At 35.8% G+C, this 25,758-nt stretch overlaps 1 protein-coding gene across 2 annotated transcripts in view; it reads right to left on the bottom strand.

The window, feature by feature from the left end:
* Window positions 1-25,758, bottom strand: part of igsf21a (immunoglobin superfamily, member 21a) — a 181,802-nt gene that overhangs the window by 33,616 nt on the left and 122,428 nt on the right. For both annotated transcript variants that reach the window (XM_044121503.1, XM_044121504.1), the window contains one exon: window positions 5,877-5,992. In XM_044121503.1, the coding sequence (XP_043977438.1) occupies window positions 5,877-5,992 (116 nt within the window). The remainder of the gene's footprint in view (window positions 1-5,876; window positions 5,993-25,758) is intronic.

Here is a 25,758-nt window from a genome sequence, read left to right as displayed (position 1 = left end):
ATAAATTTACTCTAGGAAAAAAAACAAAACACACACACACACACACACACACACATAGGCAGCAGTTTATGATAGCCTTAACCTGAGCAAGCTTATATGTAGAACAGTCAGTTACATCACAAGTGATTCTTTCTAAAACTGAATATCATTAAAACATTAATATCGTTCAGTAAATGTTGTTCAATTGAAAAAGAGAAAGCCATTGTTCAGTCTGGTGTCGCTCCTCTTCCTTTTGAAAATGCTCTATGCATTCTCTATGGGGTTTAGGTTAGGGCAGTTTGGTGCCTACTCAAGCAGTGATACTATGGTCACTAAAACAAACATAAGTACTCTTCATAGAGTAAGCAGCTGGCAAGTCCTGCTGAAAAAAAGATTTTCTTAAAGCTTGTCAGCAGAAGGAAGTCTACTGCCTGTCCATACTGGGAAGCAGAGTCATAGTTTAATGCACCTTCCTGCTGCTTCTATACTGTTACGCACATATTGCACCACCAAGTCAATGGGCTGGTAAAATGTTGAGAGTTCTGTTGACAATCCAAATTAGATAACCTAACAGGATTTGCTCCTAAAAGGATCCATTAGAAGCAAATCCTAAATCCTAAGTATAAGTATATACTAAATAAACTGATTTAATAAGTATATTTAATACTTATTAAATATACTAAATAAATAAGTATTAAATAAGTATATAATATACTTATTTTATATTATAAAATAAGTATATTATGTAACATAATAAAACAATAAAATCTGGTTTAGTAAGAATTATCTCTCTTTAAAGACAAAACATCTGCAGACGTGCAGATGTTTTGTCTTTAAAGAGAGATAACCCAAGGTTTCAGGTTATGAAAACAGGTTTGTTTTCATAACCTGGAACCTTGGGTTGATTTGTCATTAAGTGTGAACAAATAACAATTTTTTTTCAAAGAATCTTTTTTTTAACTTTTAATACGTTTATTTACAAAAACTTTTTAATCTAACCAAGTGCACTGGCCCTGAAAGAAAATTGCATTATCATAGATCTTTATCAGACAATGCTGTAACAACCTTTAAGTTATCTGTTCCATTTTATTTTTCCTCAGTAACACAGAACAACACAGTGCAGGACAATAACCAAATTCACACCACATCAAAAACTAATGTTCTTGTTAACAGCGTTACTACTTCATTGCATGTTGCATTAGATGTATCCCCATTGAAAAGAAGGAAATACGACCCAGGGAGACTGGCTTGCTGGTTTAAGTCAAAGCTGTTTGCATATTTTAAAAGTGCATCTACTGAGCCACTCTGCTCTCAGGAGTCAAGACTTTATGGGATTCTTTACAAATAAAATTAATTCTATAAAAAATAGAATCATTGACATCCTCCCCTCAAGAGGCCTTAAGAAAATGAGGGAGCACATGAGGTAAGCATAAAACCTTGTTTTTTTTCAGTGAAGCTTTCTGAATTTTTAAAACATTAGCTTCATCTTGCCTTCAACTTAAACCCAATTCCAACCAAATTATTTACGAAAGTGATTCCTTTGATTACCATTTCTATTTTGGATGTGATTCATCTATCCCTAGTAAATGGATATTTACCAGAGGCTTTTAAGGGTGCTGTAATAAACCAGTACTTAAACCCTTTTCTCAATCAAGATGACTTGGAGGGGACCTATTAAGCTTCCTTGAACAAGGTGGAATAGATCTATGAGCCATACACAACATGTTCTTAATTTTTTTTGTACAACATAATTCTCGTAAAATTTCACCTGGTGAGTTCAGTCTATTTTGAGCTCCTTTCAGCATGAGTTGTTTTACGCCTACGTCACTAATATGTAAATAAACTACTGATAGCCATGCCTAACTTTGATTAGAACAAATTTCTAGGATTTATTTATTTATTTATTTCACCTCCAGAATATTGACAAAGTTTTCAGCAGCATTCATGCTCAGCAATGACGCTGAAAACAAATCAGTGTATATGGGACTTCAAGGCTGGACTATTGTAAACTATTACTTAAAAAAGAATGAAAAAGATGAGCCTACAAGCCTTCTGCTTAACTAAAGCAACCTAATAAATTTTTTTTTTTAAAAGTGACATTTCACTTTGTCTATATTGGCTGCCTGTTAAATTTAAAACTCTCTATCTTGATAACCAAGCTGTGATATAGCAGAACTATGATTGTGTTATAGGTTTACAACAGCACACTCTCAGACTGCAGGTTCCCTGGTTACTTTCTATCATTTGTAAAAGTCAGAATGGGAAGCAGATCCTTTAGTCTCCTGTGGAAGAGAAGTGTGACAGTATGTCAGCATCATTCACTTCAAACTGTCTTGCATAGATTTTTCCAACCCAAATGACAAATAATACATTTTGAAGATCCATGTTAAGGCATTGTTTGAACATAGCAGCTAGTTTTCTGTAGCATTTACTGTTAATGTGAATTGTGGTAACTTGCTGATACATTCTGATTTTTGCTGACCTGGCTTTCCACTCACTCCCTGATGTTGTCGAAAAGTTCAAATACACACAGTATTAAAATCAACACAAAGAAAGAACATTCACCAGTTTCGCCACACTTTTTTTTTTTTTTACTGCTTTCTATGCTCTCAAGACAGTCTGCCTGAACCTTTCAGTTACATTTCAACCTGTGAGACTGCATCTCCAGCAGAATATTTCCTGCTGTGAGGTAAATCTGTGAGCTGTAACTGAGAAAATGTCCAGACAAACATTTTTTATGCATCTTGAGTATTTCTCACACTGCTACATCCTACCAAGTTTCCATGGCATTTTGTAGCATTTCTAATGACACAGTGACAGATCAGATCAGTTAGGATCTGAAAAAGTTTAGCTGCAGGTAAAATAAGGACAGTCTTCTAGTGGAAGGGAGAACACAGGAACAAGTATGTATGTATATATATATATACATATATACATACATACTTGTTCTGTTTTTCTTCTCAATAGATTGGTGATTATAAACTTCCAAGGCTGCACCAAAAATTCTATTGTTTTGTTAGGATTCCCTTTCTTACAAGGCTACCTTATGCATTTGTTTTTGTATTTTCAGTACTACACTGCATCTTGCATTACTCTAAAGCTAACAGAAATCTAATCATCTGACTTAAAGCTATGAAGAGGAGGCAAAATAATGTTTGTCCAAACACTCTCAGGAAGATATATTGAGGATTTTTTTTCTCTCATAGATTTTTTACTTGTTTTTTTCTTTCTATGCTAAAGGAGAACTAGAAATATTCAATGAGTTTTTCTTCTCGTGATATTTGCTGACAGGTGTTTTCACTTGTCCCAACTAATTTTACTCTCTTTGTGAGAGAGGAATGGCTGCTGTTACATCTGAGTCTTTTCTTGATTTGTTATGTTTACATTAGAAAAAAATCGATGTCTACAGTGTATGAATGAAACATATCGTTTTAGTTTTAAACTTTTGAAAAGTGCTATGCTGGTGTAAAAGGTATGGTTTTTCAGTGTTTTTTTATTTGTCTTTCTTTTATTTAGCTGGTGTTCTTAAATTCTTCAGTGACCAAAATAGCATTGAAAAAGCCAACCTATAAATAAAAATTGACAAATGTGAGGATATAGGATACATTCAGAGGTTCAAACTTAGATTTTTTTTTTCTGCAGTAAGGATGCTTGCTTTGATGTTTCCTGTTGTTTATACTTCAACCTGAATGCAGGTGCATCTCTACAACAACACATTGCCCCCATAATTGTTATGGTAAGAAATCCCACATAATTATCTATTTCAGTTTATATACATGGATTTTTTTTTTAAATTAAAGCCAATTTTACTTACCATGTATGCATTTCTATTCTGTGTGCATTTCCATCTAGCCTCAACATTCCAGTGAATATGCCTGCATTTTAAGCAGTCTACTTGTTTCTTCTTATGCATATCAAAACCTGAATTGCTCACATTGCCCATTGGGTTGGGGACTGCTGATGTGCAGTCTTGAGTTTGACATTTGCCCTTAGTCATCTGGGATGTTTGGAAAGAAAAGGGAAAAGCTGAAGAGTGTTTCTTACACCAAGAGGGATTTGTGGTTCTGTAGCTAATTAACAGTCATGTCACTTTCAAAATTTTGACCAGCATTATGATCCTTTGCTATGGTGAAATTAGGTAAAACATTTAACTAGTCTGTCTGAAGAGATTTTGGGATTGACTTTCTGAATTACAGTCCATTGAAGCCTGGTGCTTTTCTGGGTCAACAGTTGATTTGTTTTAGTGGTAATGCACTTTAAATTACTTTCTCATTTTTGACTTGGAGGCTATTTTTTCTTACATTATTCATATATTATTATATTTTTAACCTTACTTATAGCTAGCAAAGTCTTTACATTTATAATCTATTAAAACCTCTAGTGTACAATTGTTGGTTTCTGGCTTATCATGGTTAAATCCAAATAAGATATGTGTTCATTGTCTCAAGTAACAAAGTAATGTTACTTGAGGCAATGATGTTTTATATCTTCAGGTTTTTTTTCTTCAGTTAAAGCTTTAGTGAAACCTGGATCTTTTTTTTCTGAAACTTTTATTGTTTTATATACGTATTTTCTGCAATCTGACAGAGTAATTGTGGATTGAGCAACCAGGTTCTTTATTTTAATGTTTTCTCAACTCACTCATTAGCTTGCAGTGTGAACGACAAAGCTAATTAATAACAGTGTAACTTATTCAATGACACAGTGACAGTTCTTGCTTGCTGACCAGCTGTAAGCTGTCAGACATCTTTGTCTCCATTATCTTTTAAAAAAGACAGATCCAGCAGTTCTAAGCTTACATGGCTTAAGACTCTGCATGAGATCACAACAGGGGAGAACCTCACTCATCATGGCATCAAACAGGAAGTACCGGAAATCATTTTCACCTTGCGTTCACCTCTTACTGGGCTCATAATTGCAACAGATAGGTGTGCTCAGAGTATGCAGTCCATTACCATATACCCGTGGACAATGATTAATGGTCTGTTGAGAATGAATAGCAAATGGATGCTCTCATGCAGTGTCCATAAGCTCATATACCACCAAATATGTAGCATTTTTGTAAGGCATTTTCTTGTTCTCCAGAATGTTGAGGGGAAAAAACTGGCACATGATGGGATACATGTAGCACCATAAAACTGCACAGTCTGATTCTTAAAATTTAAGTGCAAGAGTGTTGTTTATGATCACTTTACATTTAGTCACGACCATGCAACCACATTACATTAACTCTACTGAATGTGATCATTACTAATGAAATTAGCATTGTTTAGAAAAAAGAAAAGAAAATCTTTGAAGATGTGTGGGAGGTACTGAGATCAAAAGGTTACCATGGTAATGTGCACTCTTGCATGGATTCATTGAGGCTTCAAGTTTTTGTGCTACTATTCGGCCTTGTGTCATTATTCCCTTTGTCAATCCCCTTAAATTGTCCTTCTTTCTACCCTCCCCTCACGCACAGACTCTGTAATTGATTGCCGGTCACCTGGTGCACATTTGTCATCAGCGCTTAAGGAAGTATTATCTCCTGAATCCTTTGCTCTTTGCGCTACCATTGTGAGTTTATTATTGTTCTGCTCCTGCTTGATCATCTGCGGTCTTAGGTGGCCTTGCCTTTATAGATAACTTGCTCTTAAGTGGTTTTAGTTTTGTTCTGTGTGTGGGACTAATAGAAGAGTTCTAAGGCTTTGAGTTCACTTCAGCCTTTGAATTTTGCTTTTGGAACCTTTCTTTCCTTACACACCATGAAACCATTGAGTCTAACATTTTTCCATGAAAAAAACAAAGGCTGCCAATAAAAAAAAAATAACAGGTGAATTAAAGGTTTTATTTTTCTGTAAAAAAAATAAAATAAAATAAAAAATAAAAACAACAAAAAAAACATATCTTGAACTCACCGATGGGGCTGGTTTTCCTCCTTTTGCTGTGCAGACAAGAGTAAAATTCTGAGCTTGGTATCGACTGAAGGGGGCTGGAGTGTTTTCAGCCAGCACTGATATGTTGTTTGGAGGAGCTGTGAAGGACAGAGGGAAATCTTGGTAAAACAACAATTTAAAAACGTATGTCACATTGATTAAAAAAAAACAACAACAAAAAAAAAAACAACATGGACACACCAGTGTTAACTTCTACAGCAGAAGTTTGTAACCTGCAGCTCTGGAGCATCATGTGGCTTCCTGGGTGCTTCACAGTGGCTCTTAATAAGTTTGACGGTGGATTGTGCAGAACTGAGGAGGGTTGTATTTTCTTTAGGATAAATTTTAGAAACATATTTATATCAGTTTTTGTTAGGCTTGGTTCAATATCTGCATAGGAACTCTACAATTAGGCTTCAAACTATATGCTTTTCTTAATTTTCCATAAACACAGAACATTTGTCATCCAGAATAAAATGCCTGTTTGTCTTTGTTTTAATTAAATCGGCTGATTGAGATTTTGATGTTAAACTACACAATCGCAACAGTAGGGGTTGAACGACTACATATTTTTTAAGGTCGACTACATCATGATAATAGTCGAGTCGATGTCGACTTGTCGCGGTGACGTCATAGTGACGTAAGCGCAAAAACCCTTCACAACTACTTGGAGGCTTTATTAGCTTTTTTCACGGCAAATATTTATTTCCACACACACACACTTTTACTAAGTCTATTATGGAGAATTAAAAGAGCAATAAACAGATCATTCTTCGTGAGCAGCGGGGAAAAGTTTGTTGCACAAAGTCGGGTCTGACTTTTTTTTTCTAAACACCGGCTGATGCTGATGATCTCTGGATAGTTACTATAGGAGTCAAATTATCACACTGACTACATGGTGCTTTTGGAACATCACAAGCCAAACTTGTTATGAACGGATCCCGTTTGGTTACAGCTGAATTCAACGAAACCACCTGCTTCTCTCCGCCCGATGCGCTCAGCAGATTGAACGATTTAAGATATTTTCTAGTTAACGTCAACATGATAAAAGTCGATGTCGAGTTGACTAGTCGTTGTGACGTCATAGCAACGCAAGACGCAGAGCTTTGGAGTAACGTACATGATTTTCACGGAAAAATACGGCATTTACACAGAACAGCAACAAGTGAAACAACAAAACATCGGGATAGTTTATGATAAATAATAAGTTGCTGGGAAACCAACATTCAAAAGGAAACGCACATCTTTTAGATGGCATTACCACAGATCTTTATTTAATCAGCAACATAACATCATAATGTATTAGTTAGATCGTCGTGACAAAGACACTCGCGAGCCGGCTAAGTGACATCCTTAGGGGAAGGGGCTCGTAGAGTTGTAGTTGACTGCAGCTGCAACTCCATCTCCTTTTAAAAACACTCCTTTTAAAACTACAAATATGCATCCATCTACATATCATTTAAACTAATGTATTAACTTATTTTTCTTGTGTCTTGTGACGTATAGCCTACTGTGCTGTCAATCAGCACAGGCTGTCACCACCGGCAATCACATGACTGCGACTAGTCGACATGAAATGTAAAAACTCGCGAGACGTCCTAGAGTCGACTAGTCGACTAGTCGACTAAGTGGTTCAACCCCTACGCAACAGTGCTTCACTTACCACAAAATAGATTAAATTTTAAACAAGCAGTTCAGCATTTTAACATTGTAACAGTTTGAGACAGTTTTTGGTTAAATTTAAGACATGGATTCATTTAATAATAATAAATTTTATTTATGAAGCCATTTATATTTCCAATTGAAATCTCAAAGGGCTCTATTCATTAGAATCAAGAATAAAAATGGTTATGGCAAAAAATGGATAAATATTCATTTAGATCACTAAAATTTAAAGGAAGATCTCAAAGTATAAAATGGAGATGTATGTTTTCACTGTGCTTCAAAAGGCTTTGATCCTCTGCTCAGAACACTTTTGTACTTTTCTGGGATATTATTTCACTTGAGATTTAGGTGTGAATTTTTTCTTACTACAAAAGGCCCAAGCTCTGATCACAGTAGGAATTCATGTAACCTACTGTATAGTAAGGCAGTCATGAGGTGAGATAAGGATATCTTTTGAAGTTACGATTTATGAATACAAGTGTCATGCTTTAAGGCAGAGATGCTGACAAAAGAAGGTCATAGAGGGATTGGTGCCTTTTTAATGTGACCGTTTTATGAGTAAATCTATCTAACACTTTTAAACAGACATGCCAAAGCAATTAATTGATTTAAAGAAGGTAGGGGGTTTACAACGGGATTCAGCTGCTGGCCTGGGTGCCTCTGTGTTTCCACATCTCTTAATTGCTTATTGATAGAACTCATATGGTTGTAAATTAACCTTAGAACACTCCATTAGCCTACTGACAAGCCTGCTTCATCGTGGCAGATGATTAGCTGTCAGTGGTCTGCTTCTGAGTTGTCATGCTTAAGAATTTAACACTGAGGTTATGCATATTGCAGTTCATCTAGCAGAGTCAAGTTAGGCCAATACATCAAATGCATATACAGTGATAAACAATGTGAAACAATATCAATTTTCTCAATTCTATTTGGAGAAGTTTCCTTCCTAGATACTCCAGCAAATGTGCACTCAACATTGTCCCTTAGTGCAATTGGCAAACCATGATGGAAGTTATTTAGACAGTATTACTGTTTATAAATTTAAAACATGAAGGTTTTGTATAAACATGTAGCATTTTATACACTAAAACAAGACATTATAAGTTAATCATTTTTATTTAACTGATAAATATTGATGCTGAGATAAATAACTGCACTCGCCTGTCAAGCTAGTTGAGGAAAGCTGCACATTAATCAGGGTGCTGTGTTGAATTCAGGCCATGGGAGGGGGCCACCTAATGGGAAACTAAGCCTGAGACAGCAATAAGCCCTGGTATAACATTTGACATGATTAATACTGAGACCTACTGTGTGTAGCATGCTATTTGCAAACACAACAGGCCTGTACAGGATTAAGATGGTTGGCTGTGACGATGAATTCTAAGCTTTTCATACTTCATTAGACAGCAGATCTCTCCTCTCCACTAGTTAGAGATTCAGCTCCGCTTTCGAATAGAACTGGATTTACTAAGATGGTCACACTTTAAGACTAATTTGAAAACAACACATAAATATTTCAGTTTTTCAATTAAGAAGGATGCAGTTTGATGCAACAGCTTATGCTGATTTAGACCTCATACAGACTGGAGAAAAAAAACACAGTCAAACTAACCCTAATCTTCATGTAGGTATGAGGAGGGGGAAAGTGACAAAAAAGAGAGGGTCACTCCACTGATTTACTTTCACCAGTCTATATCTTTATAAATATCAATTTAATCTTTTTTCTGTTACCCTTCACTGCCACAAACCCCAACAAATCTGGAGGTTATTTCTGAGTGTTGCAGCTACTGTGTTTGATCAATGCTAAATCTAGCCTATAATTTTTTTTTTATTTTAGTTTTTGGTTTTCTTGTTAAGCTCTTTGTTTTGAATTGCTTTGCAGTTTCAGCTGGTTACTCTTCTTTGTAAGTCTACATTTTTTATAAGTGAATAAATAATTATATTTTAAATAACTTTCATTAAAAAGTCTAAATTAAATGCGTCCATAAATAATTACGCCCCATAGCTAACCTAACACTTTGAACAAAAGATCCTAGAAAAGGCTGTTTATCAAAAATAATTTGACAAATGACTGCACCTCAGCCCATCATTGAAATTCCTGAAGTTGGCACATGAAATTCATGTCACATGACTGAAAATGAACATGGCTACAGTGCATCACTTCTGGTTCCTAGGAGCCAGCATTTCTCAGACCTGAGCTGACCTATGACCAGCGGAAACTATATTTCCAGCAGCAACTCAACAAATACAATCTTTCACGGGAGCAGCTGGTCATCTTCTACACTTCTTATTCAGGCAGTACTACATTCCTCCATCACTGTGTGGTTTGGCTTATACACAAAACAGAACAAGGCAGAACTGAAACAAACGTTCAGGTCTGTAGAGACCATCCTTAGGGCTGAGAGTTTCTCTGTCCACAACTTATACAGCTGTATGGTCAGGAAAAGGACAGCTAACACCTCTGCAGACCCCACACATCCTCAACATAAGCTGTGAACATTTTTACCTTCAGGTCAGTGCTGCATAGACCTATTGAAAACCACCACAGAGACAAATTCTTCACAAAATTGTCTGTCTGACCCAACAGCCTGAGTAGGCAGCTTTTTCACTGTTTAACAAAACAGGCATATTTGACCTATTCTAACCTCCCTTTAAAATATGTTGGGTGTTGATACAGATATGTACATATTCTTCTCTTTACTTTTAAATGCTGTGAACGAGTGTGACCAAAATCAAATTCCTTGTTGTTGTACACACTCTTGACCAATGAAACTGATTTAGATTATGTCTTTTTTTTTAAATAAATAAATCTCTCCAGAGTGTTACAATCAGGTTTTTCAAAACTACATTGCATAGTAATCGAAATCCAAGACAAGAAAATGGGATCTTATTTGTCAGACCAGGAGTTGTTTGTGCCATTTAGCAGTTACAGATATGAGCAAGTAAAAGGTCACAGGTTCCTCAAGGCACCATTCTGGGCAATAAATGCTCCCCCTGTCTGCCTGGACCTCCTTAGGTCCACTGCTCACTATAGCTCCAGGGACCAGAACTACACCGGATCATGTATCCTCAGCTGATATGTTGCTCAGTTCTAGATCTGACTCCCTAAAAGCTTGGAATGAGCAGAAATCATCGACTTGCTTAAAATCAACACAGAACATCAACTTCAATATTCCTATAAAGATCAGTTTATTTTCAACCATCTGCTTTTCAGTTTTAATATATTTTTTTTACATACTACTCAAATGCTGCAATTTTCTTTTAATATATGTGTTCCATTAATGTATTTATTCTACTTTTTTTCTCCTAGTTCCTCCCCTTTTATGAAAAGGACATTGAATTACATCATGTTTAAAAGATAACTTACATTTGTTTGCCTATTTTTTGGTGTGGTTTGTGAGAAAACATTCTTACTCTCTATCTAGTGTAGAGAGTAACACAGATAGAGGCACTCTTTCTTATTTTATTTTTAAGAAAAAAAAAAGAAAGATTTTTCAAACTATTGATGAAACACACTTCTCAACCTTCCTGGGCAATAATGACAACGTACAACTGTTTTGTAGAGGAAAAGAAAGGGCTTCTTTTATAGCCAAAACAAGAGCTGTGTCCACATTATCAGCAAAAACTCAAGCATATATTCCCAGTGTGAAGACTCCAACTGGGTTGCACCCCAGCCATGTATCTGTTTTGTGATGTTAATGGACAGGATTTGAAGGCATAGTTGTGCAGAGGAGAGTCTGGTTTGAAAATCTCAGAATAGTGTTGAAAACATCAGTTATTTCCATCAGTCCTAGTAGCAACACTGATGTTCACGTCAATTTTTTCTTGGTCTGTCTCTTGTTTACTAACACCTGTTTTTGTTCTAAGTCTCTAAGCACTATTATGCTGGTAATTTTCACAGAGAATGTGAGAAGGAAAATAAAAAACCTGCTAATGGATAAGTGAGGAAATCTGTTCAATGCCTCAAAGAAACCTCTATACTTTTTAAGAAATATAAAACTCAAATTTAATCTACATGTGCTAGAAAACCTAAAAGATATTCTTCAGCTTTAATTGAAAGTTTGAACACATTGCTAATTAGTATTCTCAATATCAAAATGTTTGAAGTACAGTTATATTGAACAAATTAGAATGTGCTCCAATGAGTCTTGTTTATTAGGTTAAAAGTACCATTTCAAAATAACCATTAACAGGTATTAAACACACTTTTTAGTGAGCCCACATTCATATATGAAAATTATTTTTTATTTGTCTGATGCAGGGATGCTGAAGTCCAGTTAGGGAGCGGATCCACACCTTTAAGATGCAACCGTTCTCCAACAAAACTGAATCAAATGGATGAATCCCCTCATCAGCAGCCATTAAGCTCTACACATGCCTGGTTATGAGCCATTAATTTCATTCAGGTGTGCAGAAGAACGAATAAATCTAAAAGTTGTAGGATATGTCCGATGTAATATTCTCCTTCTACATATTTGGTTTTCAATAGCCACAAGTGGAAAATTATCATAATTACCAGAAATAAAAGCTTGAAAACATTATTCTGTGTATAATAATCTGTATAATTTGTTTCACTTACAGATGAAGTTAATGAATTAAATGAACTTTTCAATAATGTCCTAATTTAATGAATGGGTATGTATGAATGAGAGTGTAGAACTTGAACAAGGCTGTTGCCCCAGCCCATCCCGATCCCTGGTCGTAGTAAGAGTTAAAAATGACGTCGATAGTATGTTGCTGCTTTAACATTCATTGCATATTAGCATTTCATGTGTGACTTATCTGAAAGCACACAGCATTGTTCCTCAAGAAATAATCAACCTTTTCTCATCATATTCATATGTCAGTTACATAACAGCATTCTTTGTATTTCACTGAAGTATTGCATTAACTTTACACATTGTCATTACAATGTAAAAGATATTCATTTCAAACTTTCGAAATGAATATTGTAATAAAGGCAGAAGAATTAAAATGAAAAGATAAAAGTGAAACTACATATGTATGGCTTCCGATGAATCTAAATGACTCTTCAGTTCAAAACATTAATAAAGTTTCAAAAGTTACTATTTTACTCTCCTTGTATATTACATATCCCATTGGGTCTTTCTGCCTGAATATCCTCCTTGTGGATGCAAGAATTCTCTCCAGGTGTTTTGGTTTCCTTCCACACTTGAAAAACATGACCGTTAGGTTAACTGGTCTTTACTAAGTGTATGTGGGTAATTATTTGTCATGCTTGTCTCTGTCTCTGGGTGGTCCAGTGATGGACTGGCAATCAGTCCAGGGTGTACCTACCCTCTTGCCCAATGACAGCTGGAAATACACACCAGTAGCCATAAGGACAAGAATGTATATGTGAAGGTATGCAGAGTATTTAGTACATTGCACTCTTGTTACACAGAGTATTTAGTACATTGCACTCTTGTTACACAGAGTATTTAGTACATTGCACTCTTGTTTGGAGTCCAGACCTGCCTTATAATTGTGCTACCATTGCAAAGTCTAATAACTTGTACTGCAACACATTTTTTTATGCAAGTTATGTATTATGGGAGTGTCAACATGCATTTGAGGCAAGTGTGAGTAGATACCAGATGTGTGTGTTAGAGACTGAGTAACACAGTTACAGGCTCCTAGGCAAGGAATTTGCAATGTAAAATGTATGAACAGAATACAGATATACAATTTTACATGGCCATATGCTGCTTTATTTGCACTGAGATGTACATGCATTAGAAACAACTCTTTTGAAATTCATGTACATGAATGTGTGAAGGTGGGGAAAAGACCATTCATTTCACATTCTCTAAAGCCTAGTGAATCATAACAGAATTGCTAACTTCTCATTCCTTATTTTGACAAGTCACACAGTTCTATAGGCTGTGGCTGAAGTGAAGAGAGACAGCAGGCTGGAAAAACAATCAAAGTTTACTACTCTCAGGGGGTTGTGGGAGTCAAGCTGAAATGCATTGTATGAGTTCCCTATACCTGAGTCTGCTACTCTCAAAACATCTATTCCCCAACTGCAACAGCATGTGAGGATTGAAGCTCAAAGATGCTTTTTAAATCACATTACTTTTGTGCTTTTAGCATTTGTGTTCACACCCCACCCAGTCAATTTGCATGGGTTATTACTGTGCTGTCAGCTCATATCAGATCCTTCGGCCCAGCCAACCAGCCAGTGGTGTAGATGGCTGGAAAGAGAGCGAGACTCTGGTAGATGTCAGGAGGAGAAAAGGGATGACACACAGAGAAAAGCTGGTGTCATACGGAACAAGTTTCCCAGTCCTAAAACCCATTAATCATGCCACTGTTGTTGAAAATGCAGCCACATTGCCGTGTGGTTAGACTGGTTAGTGGATGTTGAAGAGTGAAAAATAAGATTCCACAATCTTCTCAGCACATTGGTGCTTTAATTTATGCCTAACTGTGCAGTTAGATATGGGTGGGCAATCAATATAGAATACTGTCTGGAAGCAGCCACATAAAATCATCTCTGGGTCTCACAAAGTTGTTAGTAAAGAATGTGGTCATGTTAAATACACTAGAGTATGGGCACAATTGTGCTTTATTTCACTTATGTCCCATTATTACTGGAAATATAATATGTCACTGCTGCCTGTGGGTTTTGTGATTCTCCCAGGCTGACATTCTCTAAGGGTAGAAACAATCTTGGACTTACAGCTTTGTGTTTATAATGAGGACAAGGGGGACTGGAAAGAGCATTTTGCCAACACTGGTTGAAAGCTTGGTTGAGATGAGAAAAAAAGAGCTTCTCTTTGTTTCTTCAAAATAGCAGACTGAGGCAGATGGGACTCACCCTATACCAATCCCAGGATCACTATGCTGTGACTGGCACCCTAATTCCTAAAGTCCATCCTTTTGTTCCTGCTTAAGGGCAAGGGTTTAGGTTTGCAATCTGCCACAATTTGGCCTCTTTAGCCCTTTGCAGCTTTACCCAGGCTCCATGTAGCAGCCTGGTAATTCACCTGAGATTGACATGGAGTCACCTATAAGATCCCCCAGTATCAAATTTTTGATCAGTATTTCTGTGAAGTTTGGTGATACAGTGATACAATTCACCAAATAGGTAAAAGACACAAACAAAAAAAAAATAATATGATGCCAAAGACAGACTATTGTAATAGTACAATATCTATCATATTCTTCTTATCCCTTGACTATATGAACCATCCCCAAAGAAGTCTTTGAAAAAAATCTACATCACAAGCCTTCAGCCAGATGGCCGCAAGCACCACAAATGTCAATATACTGCACACAGCATTCAGGGACAGGGAGTCAAATTCATATTTCAAGCTGACATGTAAGGGCTCTTGATGGGGCATTTATGACCAAGATAAATGGGTGTCCATGGATTACAGTTTCCATTTGCAAAACTCAAAATATAGTGCAGAATGACTTTTTTTACCTTGACATGTTTAAACTTATTTTTGAAACTTGCATTAAAAATAGTCTATTGTAAATGTTTTCCTAGAAATGTTAGAAAATAATTGATTTTTATAAAGGGTTTCATATGAATATTTAAAAGTCCATTGAAAAAAAAAAGATTTTGTCATGAAATATGAACTAAGTACCATTGTCGAAGTTTGCTCCTATGAAGGAATTGTGACATCTGTGTACATAGGTGTACTGTAGTTTGATGTTCTTAAACAACATATTTTATCATTCTAGATTTCCAATTTTTATTGAAACCTTTTAGATGCACTGACTCACTGTGTATTACATGCAGCTGAAAGACGATCATAAGAGGACTCATTTTAGTATTAACTAGGACAAGTTTTGATCTGAAATGCTGAAAGTGACTAAAAGGCAAAAAGAAATCTGTATGGGACAAATACTTTTACAGTATCAAATGCACTGGCCCATATGTTTGAAATGAATGAGGAATGACAGCATTTGAATATTTCATAAAAATAATTTGATTTACTTAAGTGTAAATCAAAAGAATGTATGTAAATTTATACCATAGCCAAAGAAATGAATATTGCATTACAAAAAGGCCAATGACTCTAATCAATGGTATTTTTTTCAAAGAGCCAAGGGTTGCAGTTAACACATTGTGTCTATATTTAATATGGGTAATATGGGTATGCTTTTGGGTAAGCAAGGAGGGATATACCCACTGAAAAGTTGTATCACTACACACATTCGTTCTGAACATTGTAACCATTGCCAACTGCCAATATTTTCTGGGTAAAACAAAAATCATGGATGGCATTAACACTCTTCCTCACAACAATCTAAAATCTACAGAGCTGCTTTCTCTAAGGGCTAAGCTAACCCTGCTGATCTCAGCACTTCTCTTACCTACAGTGTACCTTGGCATGTGTTTAATTTATATTATCGCTTTGCTTTTCTTCTACTTCAGAGGTAACTACATTCAGTAAGATGGTGGTTCAAATCAGAAGATAAAAATAAAACATATATACAGTGCTGTAATATAGAAGAAAATGAATTTTCATACGCAAGCTTTCATAAAGTAATTGCTGAAAAATCAGTTTGCATAACTGACTAAGTTCCTGTTCTTTTATAGTAAACTATCACAAGATGATTCAAAATAAATGTTTCAATATTGGCCTTAAAAGGAAGACATAAATGGATCCTGAACTTCATGATGTACCACTATGTGATGCAAGTGCAGATATATAATTAGTATCAAATGTTATTTGATGGTTACATGTTGAAATATTTCATATCTAATCTTAGATTATTCATGGACACATTGGTTCTGATTCTCATCAGAGAAAGTAATAGATTTGTGTAAGGTTTGAAAAGGACTTTTATTTTCAAAATAAATTGAACTCTGATGGTGCCTTTTTAAACTAGATCTGATGACTAGAATCCCAGTGATCCTGACCTATCAATGACCCACAAAAAAAATCCTGTTTTCTCCTCATCCCTCAAAACTTTTCATTGCAAAAGCATTGCACTGTAACATTTCAAAAAGGCTGGTCTTTTGACATATTTTATAAAAACTAGTAAATTTGCTACTCATATATCTAGTAATGTTCAGAAATCTGAACTGCATGCATATGCAGCTGAAACAAGATCACCTATATATATTAAAAGACATATACTTCTCCTGATGTAATGCAATCACAATAACATAGCATTATGTATTTTTGAAGTTTACATATATTTGGTTTGTTTTTGAGAAAATCGGCTTTTACGCTTTATGACCTGGGACAAATATTATCTTTCCATATGCTTGAGACTTTTGTCCCATTTCCCCTGGGAAACCAGGTGTAACTGATTAGATAAGTGGGCTCCCTTTCTCTCACACACCTTGTTTTTGCTCACAAAGTTTCACTGCTGAGATAAAGGCTTTGTGATGGCTACAGTAACATATTAACTTTATCCTTAAGCCATCTAGCAGTATTCTTATGGTCATTCTCCATTTATGAGACCCATTTGTCCGAAGATTTAACTTCACAGCATTTTTTGAGACGTTGCTTCAATATTTTCACATACTGGCTTTTCCTCATGTTGCCAACTGTGAAGTGGACCAGTCCCTCTTGCAGCAAAACACAATCACCCACCAATGTTAGACTGCGACCTGCATACTTCAGTAAGAATAGTGTTGTCAGACTTGCACACTTCCCTCTTTTTCCTCTAAGTCAGTGTTTCGCAATTCCAATTCTCAGGGACAACCACCCTGGAAGGCTTAGATTTGTCTGTTTCAGAACACCTGATTCAAATGATTGCATGACCTCTGAATACCATCAAGTGCCACAGAAGCCTGTTAATCACCTACTTATTGAAGTCAGGTGTGTGGCAGAAGGAAAACACCTGAAACATGCAGAGCAGTGGTCCCGGACCACGGGAGTTAAGAACAATTGCTCTAATTTAATAGTCATTTGGTCAAACAAATTATTTTCTAATCAAACCACAACATGTCTCTCCAAATATTAAGGTCTTTGTTCGTGAGTGTATTTATGAATTTCCTTCTCACTTTTCATGATGCTTTACTATTATTGCTTCTTCCTTGTTGAGTGGCCTTTCAGGCTGTGGCTGTACATTACTTATCTCCCCAGGGATAATAACACTCTCTCTTATGTTTTTTTTTTTTTTTTGTGGGGAGGGTTTTTGCCAGTGCTTGACTTGTACATTTCAAACCAAAACACAGCAAAACAGATCTGTCCCCTGTCTGAACTAACTAATTAACTTTCCAAATCCTTAACATAATCATTTGGGCTTTTCCAATTTGATAAAGGGAAAAGGCATGGTAATGTCCATGTATGTATACTTCTAACTTTGAAGAATGTGTATTAAAAAAATCTACAACGTTTTCACTCATTATTTTAGGTTTTAGCAAATGGAAATAGTTTTTGAATTCTACCTGACTTTAACTGGGAAAATTAAGTCTGATTTAATATTGGAGGGTGATGAAAGGAATCTTATGTATCCTTTCATAAAGCGTCTGAAAACATCTATTTTTTGACAAATCTTTGAACACAAACTTCAGTTCACTGAATTTGTCATCACATCCCACTGCAGCACATGCTGTCACATAACAGCAACCACCGGTTCAATTTTCTACTTCAGTTGTTTCACACTCAACGGAAGTGCATACCATCTCAATTAAATCTCAAGCTTTTGCTTCAAGATATGTTATGTTTTGTTTCAAGTACACCTTTAATTGCCAGACTGACAAGAGTGATAGACATTTTTAATTGACCTGAATTTAGAGGTTAGGAAACAATGGCAATGACAAAATCTACTTGTTGGAAGTCTATGTGTGTGCTCTGTTTTATGCCTGCACAGTCACACTTTATGTAAATGGAGGAAAACATGGAGAAAAGGATATGAGTATAGAGCCACAGTCACTTATTTGATTTACATGTTGTGGCCCTTGTTCGAGGCAGGTTAAACAATGGTGCAAGGCTGCTAGACAACTGCCGCTTCGGATTCTTCAAATGATTATTTAGTTCCAAATATTCCTATGGGAGAGAATTGCTCATGATTTCTCTCAACAAGAGTGGGCTAGGAGATAGAAAAAGACTGACCTCATGGCTGCAGCACACTGCATTTGGGGGTCATGAATTTGCAATTTCATGCCTTCATATTAACTGCAGATGTAAAGAGCCTCTTCATCACTTCACCCTGCTGCCTGAGGTCTTGATTACAGTTTGCCTCAAGTGCCTCGCCAGTTTCCCATACAGCTTGGAATAATTAGGATGACCAGATTCCTCTGATTACCGCTTGAAATTGTCTCGATTCAACCTGGAGTTTGGTCTTTCCACATCTTTTATCTGTGTGGTTTCCCAGTGAATGCATCGCTTCACACATTTAAAATATTGAGTGATCATATGAAGATATGTATGCATAAGTATCTTTGTGCAAGCTAAAAATATGCTTTCTCTTTGACTTTTGTATTAAATAGCCAGAAAAAATGCACATAGTTTAAAGCTCATACTATATCTGTTCAGAATGTCTGCAAAACATAGAATGAGGTTAAATTGCATTGAAGTCAAATAACTCGGTGACACCTTGGTAAATTCCATTGAAGTGTTATGTTAAGTATTTACTGCATATCTAATTTCCAAATGTCATCCAAAAGGAAAAAATGTAAAAAAAAAAATAAATAAGTAAAATAACTTGAAACATGAACCGCATATGGATATAGAGTGATTTCTTTTCTCTCTTTTTGTATCAAAGGATCATTGAACTAGAGGGGAAAAAAACCTGCTTTGTCATTTCTTGTGGAATCCTACTGGTAAAAGATTTGACAAACAACTCCAGCTTTGTCAGAAGAAGAAAAAAATCATTGTATAGCACAATAAGGATTGTTGCATTCCGATCTTTTTAAATTAAGCTTAAATACAAAGGGATGTATGTCAATTGGAAAATGATTCTTTCATGTACCTTAAAGAGTTTTGGGGAATTTTTGTTTCAGCTAAACAAAAATTTTAAAGCAGAGACTTCCAATTCAGAAAAATGATGTGGTCTACAATACAAATCCCAGCTGTATCTTGCTGTTTAAAAAAGGCATATACACTCAAAGAGCTTGCATTTTTTAAGTAATTACATTTGTTCTCAGGCAAAGGTCAGTTTTACCATCCTTTGTAATTATTCATCTGGTTGCAAATTATAAATGTTCCGTATAAAAGGTCCCCAGATGTCAGTGAGACTCTCAAATTGTGCAACACAATTTAGGGAAGAGTTACAAAAAGAGAAGTCGGTGGCTCATAATTTACAAAAGACAGACTCACTTTGTGCCAAGCTACAATGAGACAGATGGCATACACATAACTATGAATATCTGTAAAAGCTCCTAGATTTATTCATTCATTCATATCCTAAAAACCCCACAGCATTTTCTGAATTTTGAATCATTTTATTATTACCTCTGTAAGTTTATCTCCACTCTGGAACAACTCGGGTATAAATCAAAACAGAAAAACCCCCAACATGACATGTCTGATAAAACACATGAAGAAAACATAAAACATCAAAGAGCAAAAACCTAAACAAGAGTATTTTTTTGCCACCTGAATTGAATGAATACCTTTAGTTAAGAGTTCCAGGTCCTTTTCAATTCCACCTAGTACACCTGAAATAGTAGTTGTATTCATAATTTTCTCTCACAGACATTTTATAAGCTACTCTCTTGCCTCTGAGAAATGCAACACCCTTTCACTTTCTCTAGAGCCATGCAAACAATTTCAAACATTTTTGGCAATAAATAATGTGCCAGTAGGCAACGACAAATTAAGTGTAGGAACTACAGCTTTTACACAGTTAAGATTTGCAGCAAGGAATGGGAGGCGGAAGTTTTTCAGACTGAAAGAAATTCAGTATGAGGAGGTAAACATTCCTAGTTATTAACCTCCAAAACTGATGGATACAGATTTATATCTAAAATGACTCAAAGCTTACAAACTAAATTACCTACTGCATATTTGCTTGCTGGACCAACTAATTATGCATATCCCTCCAATGGCTAATTGGGCATTTTAGATTTTGACTGTAATGCAATACTGGAAATATATTTATTGAGTAAGCGTTGCAAATACCTGCAGTTTCTTTGTTAAAGATTTTGTAGCACTAGTGGACTTTATTCAGTGTTTCACATAGTAGATGGGAAGAGAGAGACAAAAGGAAGAGATGCAGGAGAGGCTGCATTACGAACTAATAGACTCCTACAATGACGTTCTCACTTTACCACTACTCCATGCAACAACCCATAATGGGTGCAATTTTGAGTTGACCACATTTATTATATTTGTTTGATATGTAATCAAGCAAGCCTACCTGTAGTTAAAAATCAAAGTTCCTGTGTAAAACCTCAATGAATTTTTTTTGTAGTACTTTTTCGCAAAAGGTTAAAGTTCAAAGAATGAGCAATGCGTCATCAGCATCCAATGGAAAAGACCAGGGTACCCCCAGAATAGACTGACAGTTTGTTTCTGGACCACAACCCTGCACATACACTCAGAGGTTTCTGGATTTTGGGAGGAAACTTGTGTGCCCATAGAGAATCAGCACATGCAGGGGAGGAATAATCAAACTAAAAAAATAATGCAAACTCGTGACCTTTTTGCTATGAGGTGTGAACAACTGTTCCACTCTGCTATCCTATGCGTAGATGTTTTTTTTTTGCATTGAATTACTCTATGGAGCCATTCCAAAGTATTTTATTAGAAACTAAATCAGTAAAGATGGAGTCTTCTTCCTTTTTTACATTCAAATGTCCACAGTTGATCTGGTGAAGATTCCCAACACTTATGTTTTCATGCCTACCTGATAACAAAACTGTGTGATTGTTTCCAACTTTCTTTTCTGTTTGGTCCTTACATTTCTTTGCACAAAATTAGATCTCCTTCAGGTAGAGCAACATGCTTTTTATTCTACTTTAAACTTAAGCAATATCAGACTAAACAAACATCTACTGGCTTATTTTTTCATACATTTGGCATGAATATTTTAAGAGTTTCTGATATTAATTTTGATTCCCAATTTCTTCATGTGTTGTCATCAATATGAACATTTCTGTATGTTAACGCAGTACTTAAAGCACTGATGACTTACAATGTCAAGATCCTGGCATTATATTCCAGCCCATTCTGCAAGGAATATTCATGTTCTCTCTTTGCATGTTTTTGTTCTTCAGCTTCCGCCCATAGTTCTTGTAAAAACATGAACATCCTGTAATTGGTTCCTCGAAATTGTGTTTAGTTGCAAGTGGTTGCTAACTTTTTATGTATGGCTATGTCTTTGGCCCATTGCATGTTGAAAACAGGACCTCAAAAGCATTTAGGTACAGGAAATAAATGCCAAAGTAATTAGGCAATACAGTTATTTAAATATCGTCTTAACATATTCAATGTTAATTGTAGATCTAAAAAAATAGATATAAATCCAACTGTTTCTAAACTTGATCATTTTCCATGAGTCATTTAGGTTATAAGTCATCTTTACAAATAATTACTTCTGTGTTCAGGTAATCACATATTGTAGCCTAAAATAATCATTTAAGCTACAAAATGTAAAATGCTGTTAAGGTTTACTGTAGGAAGAGACAACATAGGAGGTTATTTTTGCAAACTGTTACACCATGAAGAAAACGTAAAGTAAAAATATCCAAATAGATTAGCACACTTCAGTAAAATAGTTGGACTCCTGCTGGTAAAATATGGGTACCATTTTCCCCATTCAGAGGGTGAAATATAATACATCTCATGTGGTTTCAGGAATATTGAGCAAATCCAGTTCCATTGCCTTTTAACTGTGTGACTGATGTAACAGAAGACTGCAGCTTCATTTTGCTGACAGACCTAACTTGAAGTTGGTATCTAACTGTGCAAAGGCTTTGTTAAATGTATTTCAGAAATGGCAAAATAAGGTCAGAGAAATGGTTCTGGTCCAGTCAGCCGGGGCGCAACACTTTAAATAACCCTCCTATAATCAGCAGGGCATTGAAGCATGCCTTCTCAGCGTGGAAACAAAAACACAACCTTTTAGAACCGTGTCAATTCGACTCTGGTTTAAAATAATGCTGTGAATAAGCTGTTAATTGACAACTGCTCTAATTTAATTGCATGGCTGTTATGACTATAAATCTGACAATCAGAACTTTCATTTTTTGTTAAATAATTACATAAACAGGCATGCATCATTGCATTCATATTTCTTTCTAATTGTTCTCTTTATTGGTATCTTTAATTGATGTTTTTTTAACCCATTCATTAGGTTTTATTTTATTCTACTGTCATTCAGTAAATCTGTCTTTCTTCAATACTGCAATTCTTTTCTTCTACTATTCCCTCAAACAGAATTTTATTTTAGGAATTTATTTGTGCATGTCCCAATATTGCAGTTTATTATAATCAAGAAGCTGTGTACAAATCTCTGCAGTTGCAGATGTCCTTAGCTAAAAAGTGAAAGCTTGTTTGCACCCAGTAGCTGGGAGACTTCAGCAAAGTTTGGGGATATTATACATAGTACACAAATAAATGGAATAATTAAGTTGAAGTTGAAACTATTCTTTCCTTATGTTTTTCATTGATCATGCAAAACATAAGGACCACTAATACTTAAAGTACATAACACTGATTTTCTGCTCATCATTGCACAATTTAGAAATTATAAAGACAGGAAGTGAAAATTTTGCAAAACTTATGGGAAATTGTAAGGATTTGTAAGTTTGACAAGGGCCACACGGTGATGGTTATGTGACAGGATCAGAGAATCCCCAAAACTCAAATTCTTGTGGGATGTTCCTGGTTTGCAGTGGCCAAAATTTACCAAACATGGACAATGGAAAAAAAATAGCAATAAATCTGCTACAAGGTCATGGGCATCCAAGAGTCATATATTAAGAAACAAAAGAAAAAAAAAACTGGGATTTTGAAAACTAGTTACATTAGTTACATGCAACTTCAGCACAGCTGCTTAAATGTAGTCATTTCAGGATATTTGTGTTTGGAAGATGCAGTGACTTTTGCCTTATCAATATGGCAACGGTGGTAGGAGTTTGCCCTGTAACTGTGTCTCAGTTGTTTTGTCCTCGGTTGCCAGACTTCCTTGCTGGTGGTGATCAGCATGCCTGGTGGTGCTGGTGTAAGGGGGCCTTGTTGCTGTCACATGGCTTCAGTGGCTACAATTTAATTTACCATCATCCGCATGCGAGTGTGTGCATGAATGTCTGAATGGAGTGGAAAGCACTTTAGAATCCTCTGGACTAAATGAACTGCTATGCAAGAGCAGGTCATTTACCATTTAAAGAAAAGTATAACCGGTCCAGATGGCCATAAACTAGAAAAAAATCATCTACTTTCTCACACATTAAATAAAAATTCTGGTTAATAAGTTGCTTTAATGTTTGGTGGCTCTTGTAGGAGCATACTCTGAGATTTAGGCTTGAATTACATTTCCAAAGATAAATAGTGCTTGCTTATGTATTGTCCTTTAGTAAATATAACCCATGGCACCTGTTGTTCTGCTGTAAGTAAAGTGAGATAGCTGGCTGAGGCAGAAAAAAATAAGAATCTGATGTTATTTAATAATGTATGGTAGGTACAAATGGCTATTGGATAGATGTCTGTGAACTATTTAGTTGATTTTCTTTTCATAGCCTTAAGTTATATTACCAATGGCATTTTCAGCAGAGGTATCTAAACATATCCTGTTTTTATTGAGGTAAAACATGACAGAGCAGGGACAAAGAGTTGGCGGGGACATATTTATAAAGATAACATGGCAAAATGCTGCAAAGCAAAATTACTGGTTTAACAAAGTTAACAAATCTACCAGTGTTGGTCTTCATATGAACAGAGCAAAAACACAGACAGAAAACAGCACAAAGAGAGAGGGCCCTTGTGGCTCAACAGAAATAGCAAAACTATGATTGTAAGTCAAGTTGTGAGCCTGTTTTTCTTTCACACTCATTCAGTCCCAATAACAAAGAACACAAGAGAATATGCTCATGGGCAAAGTCAAAGCCAGCAGCAAGAGGCAGTTGAAAGAGTCTCCATTACATAGAACAAGAAACCATTTCTAAAGTTCTCTCTTTCTCTCTGTGTTCAGGGGCAATCAGACTAACACTATGACTGTTGCACAAATAAAGTTGCAATATATTTGTAGCTACTTTCCATTCTGGTTTAACTGAGAGGGAGCCACAGCTTTTAGCTTCAATAATGTAAGATATGAGTAAGCTGTCAGTTTTGCACACGTTAAAGTATGTTATGAATTGTACATTTTCTGACTTAGCATTATCAACTGTTATTGTAGTATAATGCATTATTCTCATGCAGGCAACAGAAAACTCAAAATCAGTATATATTAAACCACACAGGAAAACATATCTAGATTTTATGTTTTACACCATTCAAACTACCACACCAATGTGTGACAGAGAAGAAAACTGGAATCAAACCCACAATTTTTAATTGCAAGACATCTACACTCTCCACAGAGCCACTGTCTAAAACAAGGTTACCCAAAAGGGCCAAATGGACTGACAGTTGAGTTGTAATGAAAAGCATCATTAGTGTTAAAACTGTGCTTGGATGTAAAATCTATAAATGTTTGTTGTGAATGAAAAATGTGTAGGTCACCTTCTGTCCTGCAAAGTGAGATGTTACATTTTATAGTTTAAGATCACATGGCAAGAACATCCAGCCAACAACACAAACACATTGTCAGCTTGTTGAAAATGCTGGTTGTGACGGAGAGTAACTCTGGCAATGGTAAACAGCAGCAAATTCATTATTAACAACTGTCTAAGTAAATGTTACTGTTACAGCACTGGTGAAAGCGGTTGAGGGTGTTATGTGGTACCCCTCTGCACAAAATCACACATAACTATAGCTATAATTCCATTTGTTATTGCATGCACATCTCTTCTGAATTCCAATATGCTGTATTGGCCCTTCAGAGTTTTTAAACAGTGTGTGACTCCAGTAAATGTGCACATGAAACTGTGGAACGAACTTGTTAACTTGGCACTCTAATTAATAAGGCATAAACTTGACTCCCTAAGCTCGTGTTTGGAACCTCTGACATCTGCAGTGCCACATTTAAATGTCACTCATCCCCGGTCTTCTTCATTAATTTATAATCATCCCTTCAATTTAAGTAAATAGCCCATGTTCGGAAAATTCTTGCATTTGGGAAATGTGCTTTTATGTGATGAAGTTAAACGAGTTTGTCACATCACAGTCACATTTCAGAT

The sequence above is a fragment of the Gambusia affinis genome, linkage group LG07 (assembly GCF_019740435.1).
Source record: "Gambusia affinis linkage group LG07, SWU_Gaff_1.0, whole genome shotgun sequence".
In the NCBI taxonomy this organism is placed as follows: domain Eukaryota; kingdom Metazoa; phylum Chordata; class Actinopteri; order Cyprinodontiformes; family Poeciliidae; genus Gambusia; species Gambusia affinis.
This window is presented reverse-complemented; position numbering and strand designations above follow the sequence as displayed.